This window comes from Eptesicus fuscus, chromosome 13 (genome assembly GCF_027574615.1).
Source record: "Eptesicus fuscus isolate TK198812 chromosome 13, DD_ASM_mEF_20220401, whole genome shotgun sequence".
Lineage (NCBI taxonomy): Eukaryota > Metazoa > Chordata > Mammalia > Chiroptera > Vespertilionidae > Eptesicus > Eptesicus fuscus.
In genome coordinates, this window is record NC_072485.1 from 65,516,501 (window position 1) to 65,534,247 (window position 17,747).

Below are 17,747 nucleotides of genomic sequence, written 5' to 3' on the forward strand. Positions count from 1 at the left end.
GATGGTCCTGAGCCGGGAGTAACCCCAAATATTGTGGGGGGCCACGAGGGACTAGGCCACCCTGGCCAGAAGGCCGTCAACACCGTCACAGGGGTAATGTCCTCATTTCATAGATGAGGCAACAGCGGCACAGGGCACAGAGTGGGGTGCCAGGTCTCCTCCTGCCTCCGTGCCAACCTGGCTGGCTTTTGTCTCTGTGTTTTTCGTGGGCTGTTATCAGCACAGCATTCCCCAGTGGCTGATAAAGCCAGACAGGACTGTTAGCAGGACATTGTCATCAGCTCAGCCGTTCCTCTCTAATGAGCAATGGAAAAACAAAAACAAGCCACCACTTCAGCCAGAGTTGGAGGGATTAACGTAACCGGAAGGAAGAACCTTCTGGGTGTGATGGTTCCGAGTTACAGGAAACCCATCTGCTTTGAAGAGACAGAAATGTGGGGTGTCTTTGAGGCAAGGGCCTCACTGTAGGCCCCACTAGCCTACTTTGGGTGTGATTTCTAGAGCATCTTCTATTGCAGCCCTGCCCTGGAATTCTCTAATCCGGGAGAAGTGTGGAGAGCGGGAAGAGACAGGAAAAGTGCCACCGATGGCCGGAAATGTAAGATTTGTTTTTACTCTTGGCCACCACTTATTGAACGTATATGTGACAGGCACCAGGCAAGGCTTTTGCTCATTTAATTATTTCCTTTAACCCTCACAACACCTCCATGAGGTTTGAACTTCTTTTATCCACAACCAGATGGTGAATAGGTTCAGAGAAGTGAGCTCATTGGTCCAAGGTCACACAGTTGGTTGGTTGGTGGTGGGACCCAGGCCATTGTCCTTTCCCAAATGCCTTTCATGCCGGTAGAAAAGATTGTGTCAGCCCTGGCCGGTGTGGCTCAGTTGGGCATCGTCCTATGTACCAAAAGGTTGCTGGTTTGATTCCCAGTTGGTACATGTCTGGGTTGCAGGCTTGATCGCCCCGAATGGGCGTGCAGGAGGCAGTCAATCGATATTTCACTCTCACATAGCTGTTTCTCCCCTCTCCTCCCCGCCCCCACCTTTCCTCTCACTCCAAAAGTCAATTAAAAAAAATTTTTTTTTAAAAAAAAAAGTGAAAAGATTGTGTCAGGTGAGGAAATGTCAGCTGAGGAATCCTGGCAGCCAGGGTTTATTGTCCCAGAGAGGGACAGGTTCCTGGCTGGGATAGGGAGGGAGCACTGAGGGCCAGACAGGATTTTACAAAAGTACCTTTAATGCATTAAGACTGGTACCACCTGCCTTTGCCCAAGCCCCGGCTCTCTTGTCTCTGGAGCGGAAGGGAGCCTTGGGCCGTGGCTGGTCAGCTGGGCACCCTGCCCACAGGGTCGGTCGGCTCCTCATTTCTTCTTGGTCTTCACCAGTCCCTTCTGCACTAGGCAGCGATACAGCTCTTGGATGTAGGTATAGACGCACTTGGAGTCAGGCACTGCCAAGCGCACCATGTCATCCACCTCCAGCAGCTGGGCACAGTCGGCCAGTTTCCTGAGAGGCAGAGGAGGGGTGGGGTGAGGACCAGAGCCAAGGTGAAGAACATGGGAGCTAGGGGAAGGGGTGGGGGCAGCCCAGCACGGATGCATTGTGTGTTGGAGGTGGGAGTCATCTAGGCCAGCTATCCCATTGCACAGATGAGGAAGCTGAGGCCCTGACGGAGTCAAAACTGACACTCAGCTTGGTCTGATTCCAGAGCCCACCTTTTCATTGCACGGTGGCCTCACGTGGAACGGGACCCTCTGGTCTCCAGGTCTGTATTAACCTGCCCCTCCCACACGCTCCTGCATCTGTCCTCTGGAAGGCCAAGCCCCTCCGGAAGAGTTTAAAGGACAGAACCCCAATCCTAGCTAGAATGATGGCTTATAGCTGAACCATCTCCCTCTTCATTCCGTCTCCGTGTATTTGCTGAGGGAATTCAGCACTGAACAAAACCCAAACTTCCCTGCTCTCGTGGTAACTGACATTCTCGTGGCAGAAGACAGTAATCAAACACATGAGCTAGATGGTCCATCAGATGGTGAGAGGTGCTGTGGAAGAAAACAAGGCAAGGAAGGGAGGCAGGGGATGTTCCTGTGTTGACAGTTTGTTTAAAAGGGTGCTCAGGGAAGGTCTCTTCAGGAGAGTAAATCATGTCCAGATCTTGGACGAGGATGCCAGGCAGGAGAATAGCATGTGCAAAGGCCCTGAGGCAGGTGTGCTTGATGTGTGTGAGGGACTGCATGGAGGTTAGCAGCAAGTCCTCTTTCTATCTTCCCAGCTGCTCTTTGGGGCGACGTGCCACTCCTGGCTTTGCAAAGGCTGATAATCTGAGCTGTCCACTGTTGGGGCCTTGCTACCATGGGCCAGGTGCTTTATCAAGTGTCTCCCCTTGAACTGTCTCATTTACACCCCCGCCCCCCCCCCCCCTCGTCCTCACCCAGCAGGAGAGGGACTGGACACGCCGAGCATTTTGATGATTTGCCCAAGGTTGAAGTGAGCGATATGGCTGGGACTCAGCCCCAGGCTGGCCTGACGCCTCTGGCATCCGTGCCCTGAAGCCGGGCCTCGGCAGCCCCAGCCTGCCAAGCCATGTGGGTGCTGGCAGTAGGAGAAACCAGGGTCCCAGCAGAAATCCTCCCTTGGGGCTGAGACAGCTGGGCCGAAACCCAAGCCAGCCGGACTGGCCTGGGTGCCGGGGGAGGAGTGCAGACGGGAGGATTTCGAAGAATGGGACCGGCTCCCTGCAACCCATGCAATGACCTCGGCTTCTGGGTGTGGGTCTCCCTACACAGGACCTGGGGCCAGGCTCCTCCAGCAGCACAGCTGACTGAGCCCACTGGGGGCTTCGGCAGGGGCTGCTCCCCTCTGTCAGGACTTCACAGGAATCAGAGGAGAGTTCTACGGGGCGGTAAGGTGCGATGGCCCTGGCAGGGGCCAGCTTAGTTGGCACATTGAATCTTCACTTGAACCCATAAGGGTGGTTAAGTCAGCTGCCGAGAGTGACAGAGCCAAGGAGGCAGGATTCACACTTGGCACCTCTACCTCTGTTCTCCACCCTCCATCCCCGTAGTCCCTGCCTCATCCTCCCCTTCACCCTGCTGTCTGATGCCTCCTGTCATCCCATCATCATTACTGAGCCCTCCTCCTGCCTTCCTGTGGCTCAGCCTGGCATGGAACCAAGGCGAGGCAGCTGCCAGAGGAGGGGGCAATGCCTCATGCCCCACAGGCCAGGGACCCCTGGCCAGGGCGGAGCTGCGCGCCCTTCTGACGCTCACTTCAGTCCTGACTAGGAGTTCACTTTCCAATCCCAGTTCTGCCACAGCCCTCCTGTCCCACCCTGGGATGTCACGAAACATCTCTACACCTACTAGTACACTCTGGGAATGCTGTGAGGCTTGAACAGGATAAGCCAAGGGAAGCACTTAGCAGCACGCCCGGCAGACAACCCCTCTCAGTCCGTGTGTCTTGTCATCGTCCTTAAAGGTGTTTCTGAGCCCCTGAGCCCCCACCCCGGCACGCATCCCTCCCCTTGGCGAATGTGGAACTGGAAGGAATCTTCCGGACCTTCAAGTCGGTGGTTGTCAATGGCACTCTAGGTGCCCAAGGCCTACAGACATGCTTCAGGGGACCATCTTGGGAAGGGAGGTTGGGCGTTAAGCTCCAGGAATCCCCCAACCTAAAAAGATTCTCCTTTAATTTGTTTTACGTGTCGGGCATTCACGTAATACTTTGAGAAATCTGCTGGGGGGAAACACGCACGGAAAGCACGGACCAATATCCAAAGCTCTCATTTTGCGGATGGGGACACGCAGGCCCAGAGAGGGAGAGGCTGCTGTCCCGGGCTTCCCTGCAGACTGGTGGCCAGGCCCGCACAGGAGCAGAGGGCCCAGCCTCCCAGACCCAGGGGCTGCTAACACCTGCAGTGACTTCTTCCCTGTCCCGGGTTTTAGAAGTGCCCCCAGGGGCATGGACAGTTGGGGCACCCACTCGTGGCCAGGGTTGCCCTCACTGGCCACGCCCTCTGCACAGTCCTGTCTCTGCCAGGTGGCTCGGAAGCCTCTCCCTGGGACAGGAGAAAACAGGCGCTCCTGGCGTGAGCTCCTTGGGAGTCCTGAGGCATCGGAAGCGTTCAGGCCTTGGTGGGCACCGACGCCTGGCTCTGGTGCTCTGGTGGTGGGAGTGCCGCCCTGGCCCCCACTCAGCAGTCGTATCTGCCTCTCCGGTTCTTCCTCTGTCCCTCACACCCCTCCTGCCTTTCCAGGACCACCCATGTCTCCATCCCACACCACTGCTGGCACCCAGCTGTATGAGTCTCAGGAATAAACCCTCCTTCCGGTTCCGAAGTGAAACATACCTTAACAGCTGTGATCTCGTTCATTACAATACAGGAACAGCAGCTAGGACTCTTTAAAAGTGTTTTCTGTGCGTTAGGTACTGTTATAGGGACTTTACTCAGTTATTTACTTAATTCTCACTATAGCCCTGCAGAAGAGGAAACCGCATGCCCATTTTAAAGATCGGAATATGAGGCTCAGAGAGGTAAAGGAACCTGCCCAAGATTACACAGCCAACAAATGGCCGAGTCAGAACCTGACCCCAATTCCCCGCACCACCCTGTCTGAAACAGCAGGCCTGGCCCCCCCTTCTCTCCCCCTCCCCCTTCTCTACCCCTCCCCCTTCTCTCCCCCTCCCCCTTCTCTCCCCCTCCCCCTTCTCTCCCCCTGTCCCTTCTCCCCCTGTCCCTTCTTTACCCCTGTCCCTTCTCTCCCCCTGTCCCTTCTCTCCCCTCCCCCTTCTACCCCCTTCCCCTTCTCCCCCTTCTCTCCCCCTCCCCCTCCCCCTTCTCTCCCCCTGTCCCTTCTCTCTCCCTCCTCCTTCTCTCCCCCTCCCCCTTCTCTCCCCTCCCCCTTCTCTCCCCCTCCCCCTTCTCTACCCCTCCCCCTTCTCTACCCCCCCTTCTCCCCCTGTCCCTTCTTTACCCCTGTCCCTTCTCTCCCCCTGTCCCTTCTCTCCCCCTCCCCCTTCTCTCCCCTCCCCCTTCTACCCCCTTCCCCTTCTCCCCCTTCTCTTCCCCTTCCCCTCCCCCTTCTCTCCCCTCCCCCTTCTCTACCCCTCCCCCTTCTCTCCCCTCCCCCTTCTCTCCCCCTCCCCCTCCTCTCCCCTCCCCCTTCTTATCCCTCCCCTTCTCTCCCCTCCCCCTTCTACCCCCTCCTCCCCCTTCTCTACCCCTCCCCCTTCTCTCCCCCCCCTTCTCTACCCCTCCCCCTTCTCTACCCCTCCCCCTCCTCTACCCCTCCCCCTTCTCTCCCCCTGCCCCTTCTCTCCCCTCCCCCTTCTCTCCCCCTCCCCCTCCTCTCCCCCTCCCACTGCTGGCGCTGTCTTTATGGCACCTATTCCTCCTGGGCGTGAAATTTGGTATGCGTGTGTGTTAATGATCTCTCTCCCTCTGGACTATGAGCTACAGGGCAAGCAGGGATTTTGCCAATCCACCCGCTGCTCCGTCCTGAAACAGTTTCTGGTGATCCAAGGCTGTGGGCTACACCAAGGTGTGGCCACCTTCCCCGACCCCTGCGGGTGGGTGTAGCGCTCGCCTTGGGCACCGAGCCACCGCCCCCTCTGGCTCTGCGGTCCTGGCTGTGGCTTACTCTGCGGTGGAGAAGGCCAAGGTGAAGTTGTGCCGGCGCTTGGAGGGGTCCAGCTCGGCGTAGTCAAAGGCATCGGGGAAGAACTTGTGGATGAGGGCGCAGAAGGCCATGCCGCTGCTCCAGCTGGACGAGAAGTTCTGAATGTCCACGTGCTGCGGGCGGGCGGCGGGAAGGGGCGGCCCCCGTGAGCCTCGCGCCCTCCGGGCTCGGCACCACGCAGACCTCCCAGCACTGCGCCCCGCCCCGGGGAAGGGCCCCTGCCCCGCGCCCACCTCGTAGTTTCTCGTCATGGCCCTGCACCACTCCAAGAGCATGTTCTTGACGCTGCCGATGGCTGTCCCGGCTGCCTTCGTGTTCCGGAACAGGGCCGTGGGGCCCGAGGCTGCCCTGTGAGCGGAGGGATGGAGAAGGCCAGGCCGGAGAGGTGGGAGGCCACCGAGAGCGCCATCAGGGAGGAGCCCCATCCCCAGCCTCCCAAGTCAGCCCTTCCACCTTGGCCTCGGCTGTTCCCACCCCCTGAGGCCTCCATCCTCCCAACCCACGTCCTGGGAAAGCCCAGCCCAGCCGCTCCTCGCCTGCATCCTACCCTCCAAACTTGTCCACGATGGCTTTGCGGTTCTGCGCACGGGCCCCCCGGGGCCGGGCAGGGGCTGTCACCCTGCGTTCCGGTGCCTTCTCCTTCTTCTTCTCCTGTGAGGGAGGGGGCTCCGTGGGACTCTGGGGCACCTCGCTGGGTGAAGACTCACTATGCAGAAAGGTGCAGAGACCAGTAAGAGGGGCTGGGAACCAGTCGGTACAGGGTACTGGGAAGGGGTGGGAGCGGGCTGGGGGTGGGGGTCCCTGCAGTCCAAAGGGGCATGGACAGTTGGGGCACCCGTTTCCTGTGCCCAGCACTGGGAGGGGCTGGAAGGAATAGCGAGGCTCAGTCTAACTTGGGGGGTGTGTGGTCTGGCGGTACGTGAGGGCAGAACTCGGGCAAGTCTGAGGTCTGACCTGAGTTTGAAGCCTGGCTTTGCCTCTTATTTGCTGTGTGATCTTGGCACTGCTCATGTTACTTCTCTGAGCCCCAGCTTCCTCGTCTGTAAAATGGGGGCAAGAACGCACCTGCCTGACAAGATGGCCCTAAGGCTTGAGTAAGAAGGGGAATTTAGAGCCTGCCACGGAACTACCTGAGTGCTCAGTGAGTATTCAGTTATCTTTCTCTAAGAAAGTAACACAGAGGTGGATCTCAGGTCAAAATAAAGGAAGATTTTTCCAATGACTAAAGCTGGGCGGTAAGGCTCTCATTTTCTCCAGCACCCACTGGGCACCAGGCACTGTGCTAAGTGCTTTATACACATGATACCATTTAAGCCTCACACGATCCTACAAGGGCGGTGCAGTTACTGCACCCACTTCACAGATGAGAAGACATGGCCAAGGTCACACAGCTGGTAAGTGGCAGAGTCGTTGTCCAAACTCGGCTTTCTGCTCATGCTCTGTATAAGGTGCTGGCACCATGGAAACATGCTGAGCGGCAAGATGAGGGCCTCAATAAGACCTGCCAGGGATGCCGAGAGGCCAGGGATGGAGCGGGCAGGGGGGACCAGCTGTGCTGATGCTCCCTGGGCTCCAAGCCCTGGCTCCTTCAGCTTCCTGGGCTCTGCCCTGGGAAAGGCGCTGAATACCAGGAATCCTGGAATTCTCCAGGCCAGGTGCTGGGGAGGCCCAGACCCAGGCCCAGGTGAGGGAAGCTGGAGTTAGGGGGATTTGGAGCCGGGCCCCGGGGTTGGGCATTACCTGGCTGAGGGACTGGTCTCTCCAGAAGCTGTGGTGTCTGGGCCCAACCCCTCTGCAGGAAAGGAGCAGGGGAGGGAGGTGAGTCCACCATGACCCCTCCTTGCACGCCCTCCAGGAGAGCCCTTACAGCACCCTGTGGGCTCCTGGCTCTCACTCACCTGGGCTGAGGCCTTGACCCTCCTCCGTGGGGCTCTCGGGCCATTCCTCGGGGGAGCTGGGACTCACCCCTGCTCCTTCCTCCGACTCTTTCTCCGCACCCTGATCCTGCTCTGCATTGGGACCGCCTGACTCCTGGAACCGACACGATCTGGGTGAGCTCATAGTCACACAAGCGCTTGCCCAGGGCTTTGTGAGGGCTTCAGAAAGATCTGCAAGGCAGCCTGGGACACGGTGCAGCAGCCCCCACCCCAGGCTCTTGGTATCCATGGGAGGAAGACTGGACTTTCCCCAGGAAATAAAGCACAGGGGCCTTGCTTCCCTGGGGGCAGGGGACTCCTGAGCATTGTGGGGCCTCCTCCCTCCTCTCCTCTGCCTCACTCACCACCTCCTCCCTCAGGTCACTGTCCTGTGGCTCAGCCTGGGCCTCATCTTCCAGAGCAGCCTTCTTCTCAGAGTCCGACGTGGCCTCTGGGGCACTGGCTTTCGCCTGGGCTTCAGCCTTGGGCTCCTCCGTCTCGGCGCTCTCCTCCAGAGAGGCTGTCGTGGCCTCCTGCTCCCCATCAGCCTCCCTGGACCCAGCCCCGGCCTCCTGCTCCCCAGCGCCCTGCTTCAGCTCAGCTTTGGCCTGGTCCTCCACATCGGCTTTCTCCCTGGATTCGGGCGTGGCCGCTTTTTCCTCAGCCTTCTGCTTCTCCGTGGCCAACACCGTCCCCTCCTTTCCCTCGGCCTCCTTGGGTTCAGAGTTTGTCTCTTCTTTCCCACCCGTCATCTCCTGAGGAGCCTTTTTGGTCTCTTCCTTCCCACTGTCCTCCTTTGGAAGTTCAGCCTCCACTTTGGACTCCACCTTGACCTCATCCAACCCATTGGCTTCCCCCTGGAAATCAGCTGATGCACCACCCTCAGCTGGAGCTCTTTCCTGCTTTCCTGCCCCATCCGGAGGCCCCTCTGTGGCGGTGCTGGTGCCTTTGGCCTCCTCCCCTGCAGAGGTGTCACCTCCTGGCGTCCCTGAGGTCCCTGGGGTTGGGGAGACAGTGGTCCCATCCTCAGAGGGCTTCTCTTCCTTCTGCTCCATCTCTGGGAAGAGAAGACAAGCAGGCCTGGTCATGCCCCATCCTGCATGAGGTGAAAGCCCGCCCTCAGACAGCGCTGGCCAGGAGGCTGGAGGCCCCCTACTTGGACATGTGACCAGAGAATCCACTTCCCTGGAGTAAGATGAAGGGATAGAGTGCTGCTTCCCCAGAGGTGGGGAGTGGGCCACGCTGACTTAATGTTGGGTGGTGTCCACCTACTTGCCCTTTGCAGATTGTGGCTTGGGCTTTAAAGAACAGTAGGTCATGCCCTGGCCAGTGTTGCTCAGTGGTTAGAGCACTGGCCAGTGCACTGAAGTGTCAACGGGTTTGATTCCGGTCAAGGACACATACCTGGGTTGCAGGGTATATGAGGAGGCAACCAATCTGTGTATCTCTCTCACATTGATGTTCTCCCTCTCTCTCTCTCCCTCTCCCTCTCCACTCTAAAAATCAATAGAAAGCCCTAGATGGTTTGGCTCAGTGGATAGAATGTCGGCCTGCAAACTGTAAGGTCCCAGGTTCGATTACGGTCAAGGGTACCTGTCTGGGTCGTGGGCTTGATCCCCAGTGGGGGACTTGCAGGAGGCAGCTGATCCATGATTCTCTCTCATCATGGATGTTTCTGTCTCTCCCTCTTCCTTTCTCTCTGCAATCAATAAAAATATATTAAAAAACACACAAATGTATTAAAAAATAAATAAATAAAAATAAAAATCAATGGAAAAAATATCCTCAGGTGAGGATTAACAACAACAACAAAAGAATATTAGGTCACATAATGCCTTTTCAATGATTTTTGCCTCTTTTTTTTTTTTAATCCTCACTTGAGGACATACTTAGAGAGAGGAAGGGAGAGAGAGAGAGAGAGAGAGAGAGAGAGAGAGAGAGAGAGAGAGAGAGAGAGAGAAACATTGATTGGTTGCCTTCCGTACATATCCCGACCAGGGATAGAACCCGCCACCCAGGTATGTGCACTGACCGGGCATTGAACTAGCAACATTTCAGTGCATAGGATGATGCTTGGGTGGTTACAATTCCACACTAGCTTTCTGGAACAGCGATGGTAGCGAGCCTCAGGCTCAGAGCCCAAAGCAGAAAGGAGCAGTTAGACAGGGTTTAATAATACTGTTTTGTCTCCATTGCTTCCATTTCCAATCTATATATGTAAAAGCCCAGTGACCGGAACGGCAGAATGACCAGAATGACCGGTGGCTATGACACACACTGCGGCAGCCAACAGCCTGATCCGGGCCCCTATTGGAACCCCCCCCACCAGCCTGGCTCTCAATTGACCCCCAACACCCTGATCAGGGGTGGGGCCGGCTGGCCAACCGCCCGTGGCCCCCCCCCCCCCCACACTGGCCCAGCCCGATGGGCCCCCATCAGGGCGGGCCAGCTGGACCCCACCCGTGCACGAATTTGTGCACCAGGCCTATAGTAGTGATATAACGTTTCTTAAGAAATAAAACACCCACATTTATTGAATTTACAAATAAGTTAGTTCAGAGGAAGACATTGAGGAAAGCAGGTGGTACAGATAGAGCTAAATCAGGGAGGTGGTGTAAGAGTGCCTGAAGTTTGGGGATCTCAGCCTCTGCCTGCTCTGCCAGCCTCTGGTTCTCGGAAAAGGTGAGCCTGGGTGTGGAAGAGTTTCCTTTGGCGAAGAATAGGAATGACTCTCTCGAACCTCTGCAGGGAAATGTGATCCTCCAACTGCCTGGGGTTGGTGAGGGGAGGGAGGTTATGACATCTTAGCTTGGGGTTTCCTGTTCAAGTACTGTATGTACTCTAGGATCTACAATAACAGGTGGATGGGGAGTTTGGGGCCAGCTCCTTCATCACCCTGCCCTTCTCAGGGGTCTGTTTACAAAGAAATCAACCCCCAAATAGTGTTCAGGGCATGACTCAGCCAGTAAGAGAAGTAGACACTCCTGTCACTGGCTAAAAATACCTCCTGCCCTCCGCGATGCCATTCTTCTGGATGAGAGGGCACCTGGGTAATTGGGACAGAGGCAGGACAGGCAGAGGGGGGCCAGGGCTCTGTTCCTGGGTCTTACTGCCCCAGACCAGGGTCCTGGGGTCCCTGGACTCGTGCCCACCGTTTCCTAGGAAGCAGGTGGAATTGGCAGAGGTGTTCACACTGTCCTAGTTCTGCCCCTCCCACCAGAGCCCTTCATGGTTCAGCTGCTCCAGCATGTATTAGAGGGGACAAGTGAGCCGGGACATGGAATGCACATGGAGCTGGCCTTGACCCCATCTCCTAGTCACTCACTCTGAGACCTGGGCAAGTCCCTTTGCCTCTCCGGGCCTCAGTTTCTACCAATAATGACATGATGGGTCTAGATCAGTTTTCCCAAACTGTGTTCTGTGGAAAATTAGGGTCTCCTAAGACATTAATAAGGGCTGAGGGGTTTAGTCTCTGGCTAAGGTTGTTCCAGAACCTAATCTTTACCCTTTTAAACTATGCAACTTCATGAGCACTTGGATACCCCACAGTAAAGAAACCTTAACTTGGCTTAGCTTATTTAACTAACTTTTCTCTAAACCTCTTTTTTTAAAAAAAAAAATTTTTTATTGATTTCAGACAGGAAGGAAGAGAGAGAGAGAGATAGAGAAACATCAATGATGAAAGAGAATCCTTGATCAGTTGCCTCCTGTATGCCCCACACTGGGGATCGAGCCCACACCCCGTGCATGTGCCTTGACAGGAATTGAACCTGGGACCCTTCAGTCTGCAGGCTGATGCTCTATCCACTGAGCCAAACCAGCTAGGGCTCCCCAAACCTCTTTGACCATGGATTTTTTTCTTGCTTTCTTATATTTTTTTGCTGTTTTTCTTGAGGCGCCTACTCCTTGAGCAATGCCAGGCTTAGCAGAAGAAAGTATGGCCCACCCTGTCTAAATGACCCGCACAACCCCTTACTGCCCTGCGCTCTTGCTTGGAAAGTGGCATGGAGTAGTGGTGAAGATTAGTGACTCAGGAGTCTTCCTACGATGGGATCCCAGCTCCCACTGTGTACGAATAATGTGACCTTGAGCAAGCTACCTGCCCTCCTGGTGTTTTGATTTTTGGAGGTAAAAATAGGTCTCGTTGCATAGGGATGGTGGAGAGTTAAGGACACCACTGCATAAGAAGCACTTTGAAACCTGCCTGCTGGGGAGGGCACGCTCAGCACACATCAGCTGGTACTGTGTAGGTTGGCCTCCTCCCAGCCATGTACCAGATAAAGGCCCTGACCCGGCCGTGAGGGCATTTAGTTGGTGAGACAAGGCAAAGAGAACTGAAGGCCAGTAAGTTGATAACCAGCCCTTTTTAGACCTCAAAGTGTGGTAGTAATTGGCTAAGACATAGCAAAGTGCTGCAACCATCTTTCTCTTCATCTACATGTTACACCCTTAGGGTGGTGGAGGGGAAGGACAGGTGTACACACACACACACACACACACACACACACACACACACCCACACACCCACCTCAGCCATGCTGCGTGTTCATCACCTCTGCTTTCCACCCTCCAGGCTTGTCATAAATAGATAAGAGTGAAGAAACTCAGAAACACCCCACCCCCAGCATGAACAACTCCAGAGCAGCTTATAGCTCACATAACACCCGGCTTTACCTTGCTGGTTCCCCCCTCTAACCCTTGGGAACAGGCGGGATTGGCCCCATGGTACACATTAGGAATTTGAAGCTGGGGCAGGTGAAGTCCCTATGAGTAAAGTCATAGGACAATTAAATGGCCAACCCGTACCTAGAACCCAGGTCTCCTGAAAACGAGCCGGAGCCCGAACCACAGTTGCTGCTCCCACCAGGTGCTCAGCCAGTGTCCTTCAAAGGCTCCAGCCCAGAGTGCGGGGCCTCTCGCTGATGGGGGAGGACAGTCAGACAGGGCTGAGGAGTTGGGCTCTCTCTTTTCTTCCTTCCTCTCTACTTTCTTCCCTCCTTCCTCCCCGCAGGAAGCCTTCCTAGCAGGCCTGCACTGCAGACAGTTCCTCTCCCCTTCCTGTGGCTCTTGGCAGACCCGAAGGAAAAGAACCCAGGAGCCCCAGTTCCAAGCCTCAGATAGTGTTGATGACATTTGATGGTTCTGCTGACACCGTCAGACCCACCGTCACCCATCTGCCTTCCGGCGGTCCTGAGGCCACTCCTAGCTGCTTAGAGAGTCCGCCACCCTGCCCAACTGAACCAGTGAGCCCCTCTGAGCCCCTCTGCCCAGTGAGCCCCTCTGCCCAGCAGGCCTCCCCGTGGATGGCCACCTGCAGGCTGCTCTGTAGGTGATCTCGGGTTGCCCAGCACCCCAGAGGCTGAGTCCCTGAGCTCTGGCATCTAAAAAGAAGCCTGGATTTCTCCAACTCTGGGGCCCTGCTTGGAGGCTGCCACCCTTGGAATGTGGGAGAGGGGTTGGCAGATAAAGGGGGGGCCCTTAGAAAGGAGCCCAGGGTTTTGCTTACCTGGGGGGCCACTGCCCGGGGCCTTGGGAGCTGTCTCCTTCTTCTAGCTGAGCAGCCTCACTCCTGGCTGCCAGAGGCCTCTAGCCCCCAGTGCTTCTGTCCCTGCCCCCTCCACCTTCCACCCTCCTTCCACCCCACCCCACCCCCATTTCAAGAGCCTTGGGTCTCCGAAGAGCATTGTTTACGGCCCTGTTGGTACAACACTTTCCCCTGCCCTGGGAGGCTCAGATTTCCCATGAAGATCTGACAGGTGGCACCTTTCAATCATAGTGCGTGCCTCCTGCCCTGACCCCAGCAGCATGCATCCTCTGGTCATCTTTCTTCCCAATGTACTTGCCTGGCCCCGGAGACCTGGAAAACCATCTGCAGGCCCATTTGGATGGTCCCCAGCCCTCTGGCCTCCCCTGTTCATCCAGAGCCCAGGCTAGGCCTCCTTTGCCCCGCCCCCCACCTTGTGTCTTTAAATAGTCCCTTTTTACTCTTCCTCAGACAAAAGCAGCTGCTGAAGGGTGGGCTAAGGAGGGAGAGAGGGGGACAGCTGCTGTCCGGACTATACTGGGGTGTCTTGCAAGTCTCCTGGCTCACACCGGACAGAGATTGAGGGGGGGTGGGGGGAGGGGCAAAGAGGAGAAGATTGATGGGCCAAGGAGATGGATCCCTGGGCTTAGAGTTTAGGAACACAAAGCTGAGCTCTGTTTTGAGTGAACTGACGTTTTTGTACTGAATCTAGATTTTGTTCAGAAAAACCAAACACATCTTTACCTGCTCTATATGTCCTATGAGAGGCACTACTTTTTGGAAAATATGTGCAGAGCATTTTCCAACCCCCCTGCCCCCCCCTCCTACCCACGCACACAACTTAGGAAGCTTGTGGCTCCCCCAGTCCCCACTCCCGGCCCCCACCACTTCAGCCACACTGACCTCCTTCCTGTTCCTTAAATAAATCGATTCCTTGCCACACGCAGGATTCTAACCTTTTTGCTTTTGCTCTTTGCAAGACTAGTTCCTTCTCATTCTTCTGCTCTCAGCTCTAATTTCATTTCCTCGGAGAGGGCTCTGTGACCTTCAGTTCCACGCCATCATTTCAGCCTGTTTTATTTTCTTCATACTATTTATTGGGATCCAAATTTACCTTATTATCTGACTCTCTCATTAGACTCTAAGCTCTCTGAGGCAGGGACTGTATGTACTCTGCTCATGGCTGTATGCCCAGGAACTAGCAAATTGCCTGGTTCATATGAGGTGCTCAATATATTGAATACATGAGTTAATTACTTAGTTAATAGAAATGTGGAATTGGAACTTGGGGGCCTGTGCTTGGGATGATCTGAAAGTGACGTTTGGGTACCAATGTTGAACAGTTCAATATTGATGGTTGTTGGCAGTCTCCAGTATTGAGATGTCTCCTTCACACATCCACAGTTTATTTACCCAAGATAGGTGAGCTTTTTCACATATCTCTCTAGCCTGCTGTCCTTCTTTCTTTCTTTATTTTTAAAAATATATTTTTATTGATTTCAGAGCGGAAGGGAGAGGGAGAGAGAGATAGAAACATCAATGATGAGAGAGAATCATTGATTGGCTGCCTCCTGCACGCCCCCTACTGGGGATTGAGCCCGCAACCCGGGCATGTGCCCTTGACCAGAATCGAACCCGGGACCCCTCAGTCCACAGGCCGACGCTCTATCCACCAAGCCAAACCAGCCAGGGCCCTGCTGTCCTTTTTTAAAAAAATTAAAACTCAATTATCTTCTAGCCCTACTATCATTAGGTATTGAAAACAGCAAAATATAAGATCACTGAATCACCCATTAAAACTTCTTGCCCTGACCGGTTTGGCTCAGTGGATAGTTTTGCTCAGTGGTTTGGCTCAGTTTGGCGGCCTGCGGACTGAAGGGTCCCAGGTTCAATTCCAGTCAAGGGCATGTACCTTGGTTGCGGGCAAATCCCCAGTAAGGGGTGTGCAGGAGGCAGCCGATCAATGTTTCTCTCACATCGATATTTCTAACTCTATCCCTCTCCCTTCTTCTCTGTAAAAAAAAAAAAAAAAAATCAATAAAATATATTTAAAAACAAACAAACAACAAAAAAGCCCACTTAGACAGTTTCGTGTATCCATTCATCAAATGTTTTTTGAACACCTTGTATGTGCTGGAGACACAGCAGTGAACACAACAAAAAATGGGCAAAACTAGACCATAGAGCTTACACTTTAGTGTGGAGAGATAGACAGTAAGAAAATCAAAATATAGAATATGTTCTATTAGTTGGTGATAGGTTCTACAGGGGGAATGTAGCAGAGAAAAGGAGGTGTTTTATTTGGGGGGGTGGGGTGATGTACTCAGAGTGATCAAGGAAGGCATCACTGACAAGGTGATATTAAACACCTGAAGGAGGTGAGGGGGGAGGCATGCAGCTATCTGGGAGGAAACAATCCAGGCAGAGGGCACAGCAAGGGAAAGGCAGGGGTGTGCTTGGTGTTTGGTTCCTAGGAAGGAGGCCAGCAAGGCTGGGCAGAGGGATGGAGCTGGAGAATGGTGGGAGACAAAGGCAGTGGGGGGCTGAATCACATGGGCCTTAGAGGCCATTGTAAGGACTTTGGCTTTTACTCTGTGATTGGAAGCCATTGGAATATTTTAGGTTGTGAAGTGACACGATCTAACTTTGGTTTCTGACAAGATCACTCTGGCTGCTGTTTTGAAAATAGCCTGAAGGGGAAGCATGAACTAAGTGGGCAAACCAGCGAGGAGACTGCTACAGCAATGCAAGATGGTGGTTGGGGATGTGGACCAGAGTGTCAGCAGTGGAGGTGAGGGGTGGTGAGGAATGGTGCTGGTGGGTAATAGGGACAAAGACTGCGCTGTCTTCCTCTTCAAGCTCATTGAATGACCAGTCTGTTCAAGCCCTTGACATGCGTATTCTCTTGTCTCCTGCTCATTTCAGGGGAGTTCAACTAGGCTGTCTTTGTACTCTCCACACCTCTCATGAGTGGTCAGGGCCCATGTGGGGAGATCCTGGGTGACAACCTTGCATCCCTTCCTCGAGGCTGAGGTCCATCCAAGAGGACAGTACTGATCATGGTGAGTAACAAATACCCAATGTTACTAGAATGCCATATTTCCCCATCTCTAAAAAGAGGGTGTTTTTTCACCCACTTTGTTTTTCTGCATTTTCTGTTTCTATGATGAATAAGTATTGTTTTCATCAGTTAAAAAAAAAAAAGCCAGAGTGTCACCCTGGCCCATGTGGCTCATTGGCTGGGTGTCATCCCCGTGCACCGAAAGGTTGCTGGTTCGATTCCTGTCAGGGCACATGCCCAGGTTGTGGGCTCAATCCCTGGTAGTGGGCATGCAGAGGCAGCCCATGGATGATTCTCTCTCATCATTGATGTTTCTATCTCTCTCTCCCTCTCACTTCCTCTCTGAAATCAATAAAAAAATATTTTAAAATATCAGGCCACAGGGTTTGATAAAGATGTGTCCTTAGAGCAATAGTAAGGCATAGTGTTGAAAATCTGGACTTTCTTGGACAATTAGGGAAGCATTTGGTGACCAACCATATAAAGTGTTCAGCCCACCTTCTCCAATGGGAAGTGTACCCTTGCATCATTAACTTGTATCTCCTAAATTTCATTTACTGGGAAATCCCTTGAAAAATCAAGGAATTTAGGTGTTTGGGGTTTTACTGTTGTTGTGGGCGGGGGTCGGGGGGGGGCAGTGGATACAATTAAGTCTTGAAAGACATAGTTCACAAGAGTTCACCCTCCTTCTCCCATGACTAAACACACTAGGTTAACTCTAGTGGCAATCAAAATATCTCCTATTCACTTCTTTCTGGCCCAGTGAGTCTAACAGAAATTGAATAAAACGTAAGTATATATGTCTTGTCTTTCTGCAAGCAGGAACTATGTCTCCCTTATCTTGGTAATCCCAGAGAAAGGTTAGTGACCTGTAGGCATGCAGCTGTATTCACACAAAGTTTCTTGAAGCACTTGTTCCCAAACTTGGTTGCACAAAGGAATCTATGTTCAATTTATGAAACTTCCTGCAAATCCATAATTATTTCAAAGTCAACTTTAAAAAAATCACTACAAAAAGAAAAATAAACAAAATAATGTAATTAATTACGGCCAATTTAAAACATACAGGAAAGTGGAGAGCCCAGTGTATTGAACTTCCAAATACCTATCACCAGGATTTAACCATTATTCACATCAAGCCTTATTTCACTCATCTCTTTATCTCTATGCCATTTTACACCCTCAAAATTATAGTAATTTCTTCACGTCATCTAAATGCACATTAATGCACATCTAATTCACCTGGGAATTAACAAGTTTACTGATAGTATCTGGGCTCTCCTCCCAGGGACTCTGGTATAATTGGCATGAGATGCGCCTTGGGCATCAGGATTTTTTGAAGCGTCCCAGGGGACCTTAACGTGCAGCACCAACTGAGAACTGCTGTTTGGGGCGTCCTTCCTCGCACGCGCCCCATTTGTGCTCAGGTGTCGGCTCTCGGAGGACCGGAGACGAGGTTCCCTGAGCCCTGTAGTCCCGCCCCTTCCTAGAGAACCAATAAACTCAAGCCTCTCCCTTGACCACGCCAGGGACTTGACCTCCAGGCTGCCGGCGCTCTGCACTCCGCC

General features: G+C 53.7%; 1 protein-coding gene across 2 annotated transcripts; it reads right to left on the reverse strand.

Moving 5' to 3' along the window:
• Positions 1-1,119: 1,119 nt before the first annotated feature.
• SMTNL1 (smoothelin like 1) lies at positions 1,120-14,045 on the reverse strand. 2 transcript variants are annotated; one of them, XM_028136177.2, is made up of 8 exons: positions 14,022-14,045; positions 7,960-8,651; positions 7,577-7,709; positions 7,419-7,470; positions 6,226-6,384; positions 5,912-6,026; positions 5,640-5,791; positions 1,120-1,506 (listed from the first exon to the last, which is right to left on the reverse strand). In XM_028136177.2, the coding sequence occupies exons 2-8, from the start codon at positions 8,647-8,649 to the stop codon at positions 1,362-1,364; spliced, it is 1,446 nt and encodes a 481-aa protein (XP_027991978.2). In that variant the 5' UTR covers positions 8,650-8,651; positions 14,022-14,045; the 3' UTR covers positions 1,120-1,361. The 2 variants fall into 2 exon arrangements, with proteins under 2 accessions (XP_027991978.2, XP_027991977.2); XM_028136176.2 differs by lacking the exon at positions 14,022-14,045 and adding an exon at positions 13,101-13,207.
• Positions 14,046-17,747: the final 3,702 nt, after the last annotated feature.

Coding starts and splice junctions, on each gene's coding strand:
- SMTNL1 (XM_028136177.2), bottom strand. CDS start 8,649: ATGGAGCAGAAGGAAGAGAAGCCCTCTGAGGATGGGACCACTGTCTCC. Junction 7,710..7,959: donor GTGACCTGAGGGAGGAGGTG/GTGAGTGAGGCA, acceptor TGTCGGTTCCAG/GAGTCAGGCGGTCCCAATGC. Junction 6,027..6,225: donor ATCGTGGACAAGTTTGGAGG/GTAGGATGCAGG, acceptor CTCCGCTCACAG/GGCAGCCTCGGGCCCCACGG.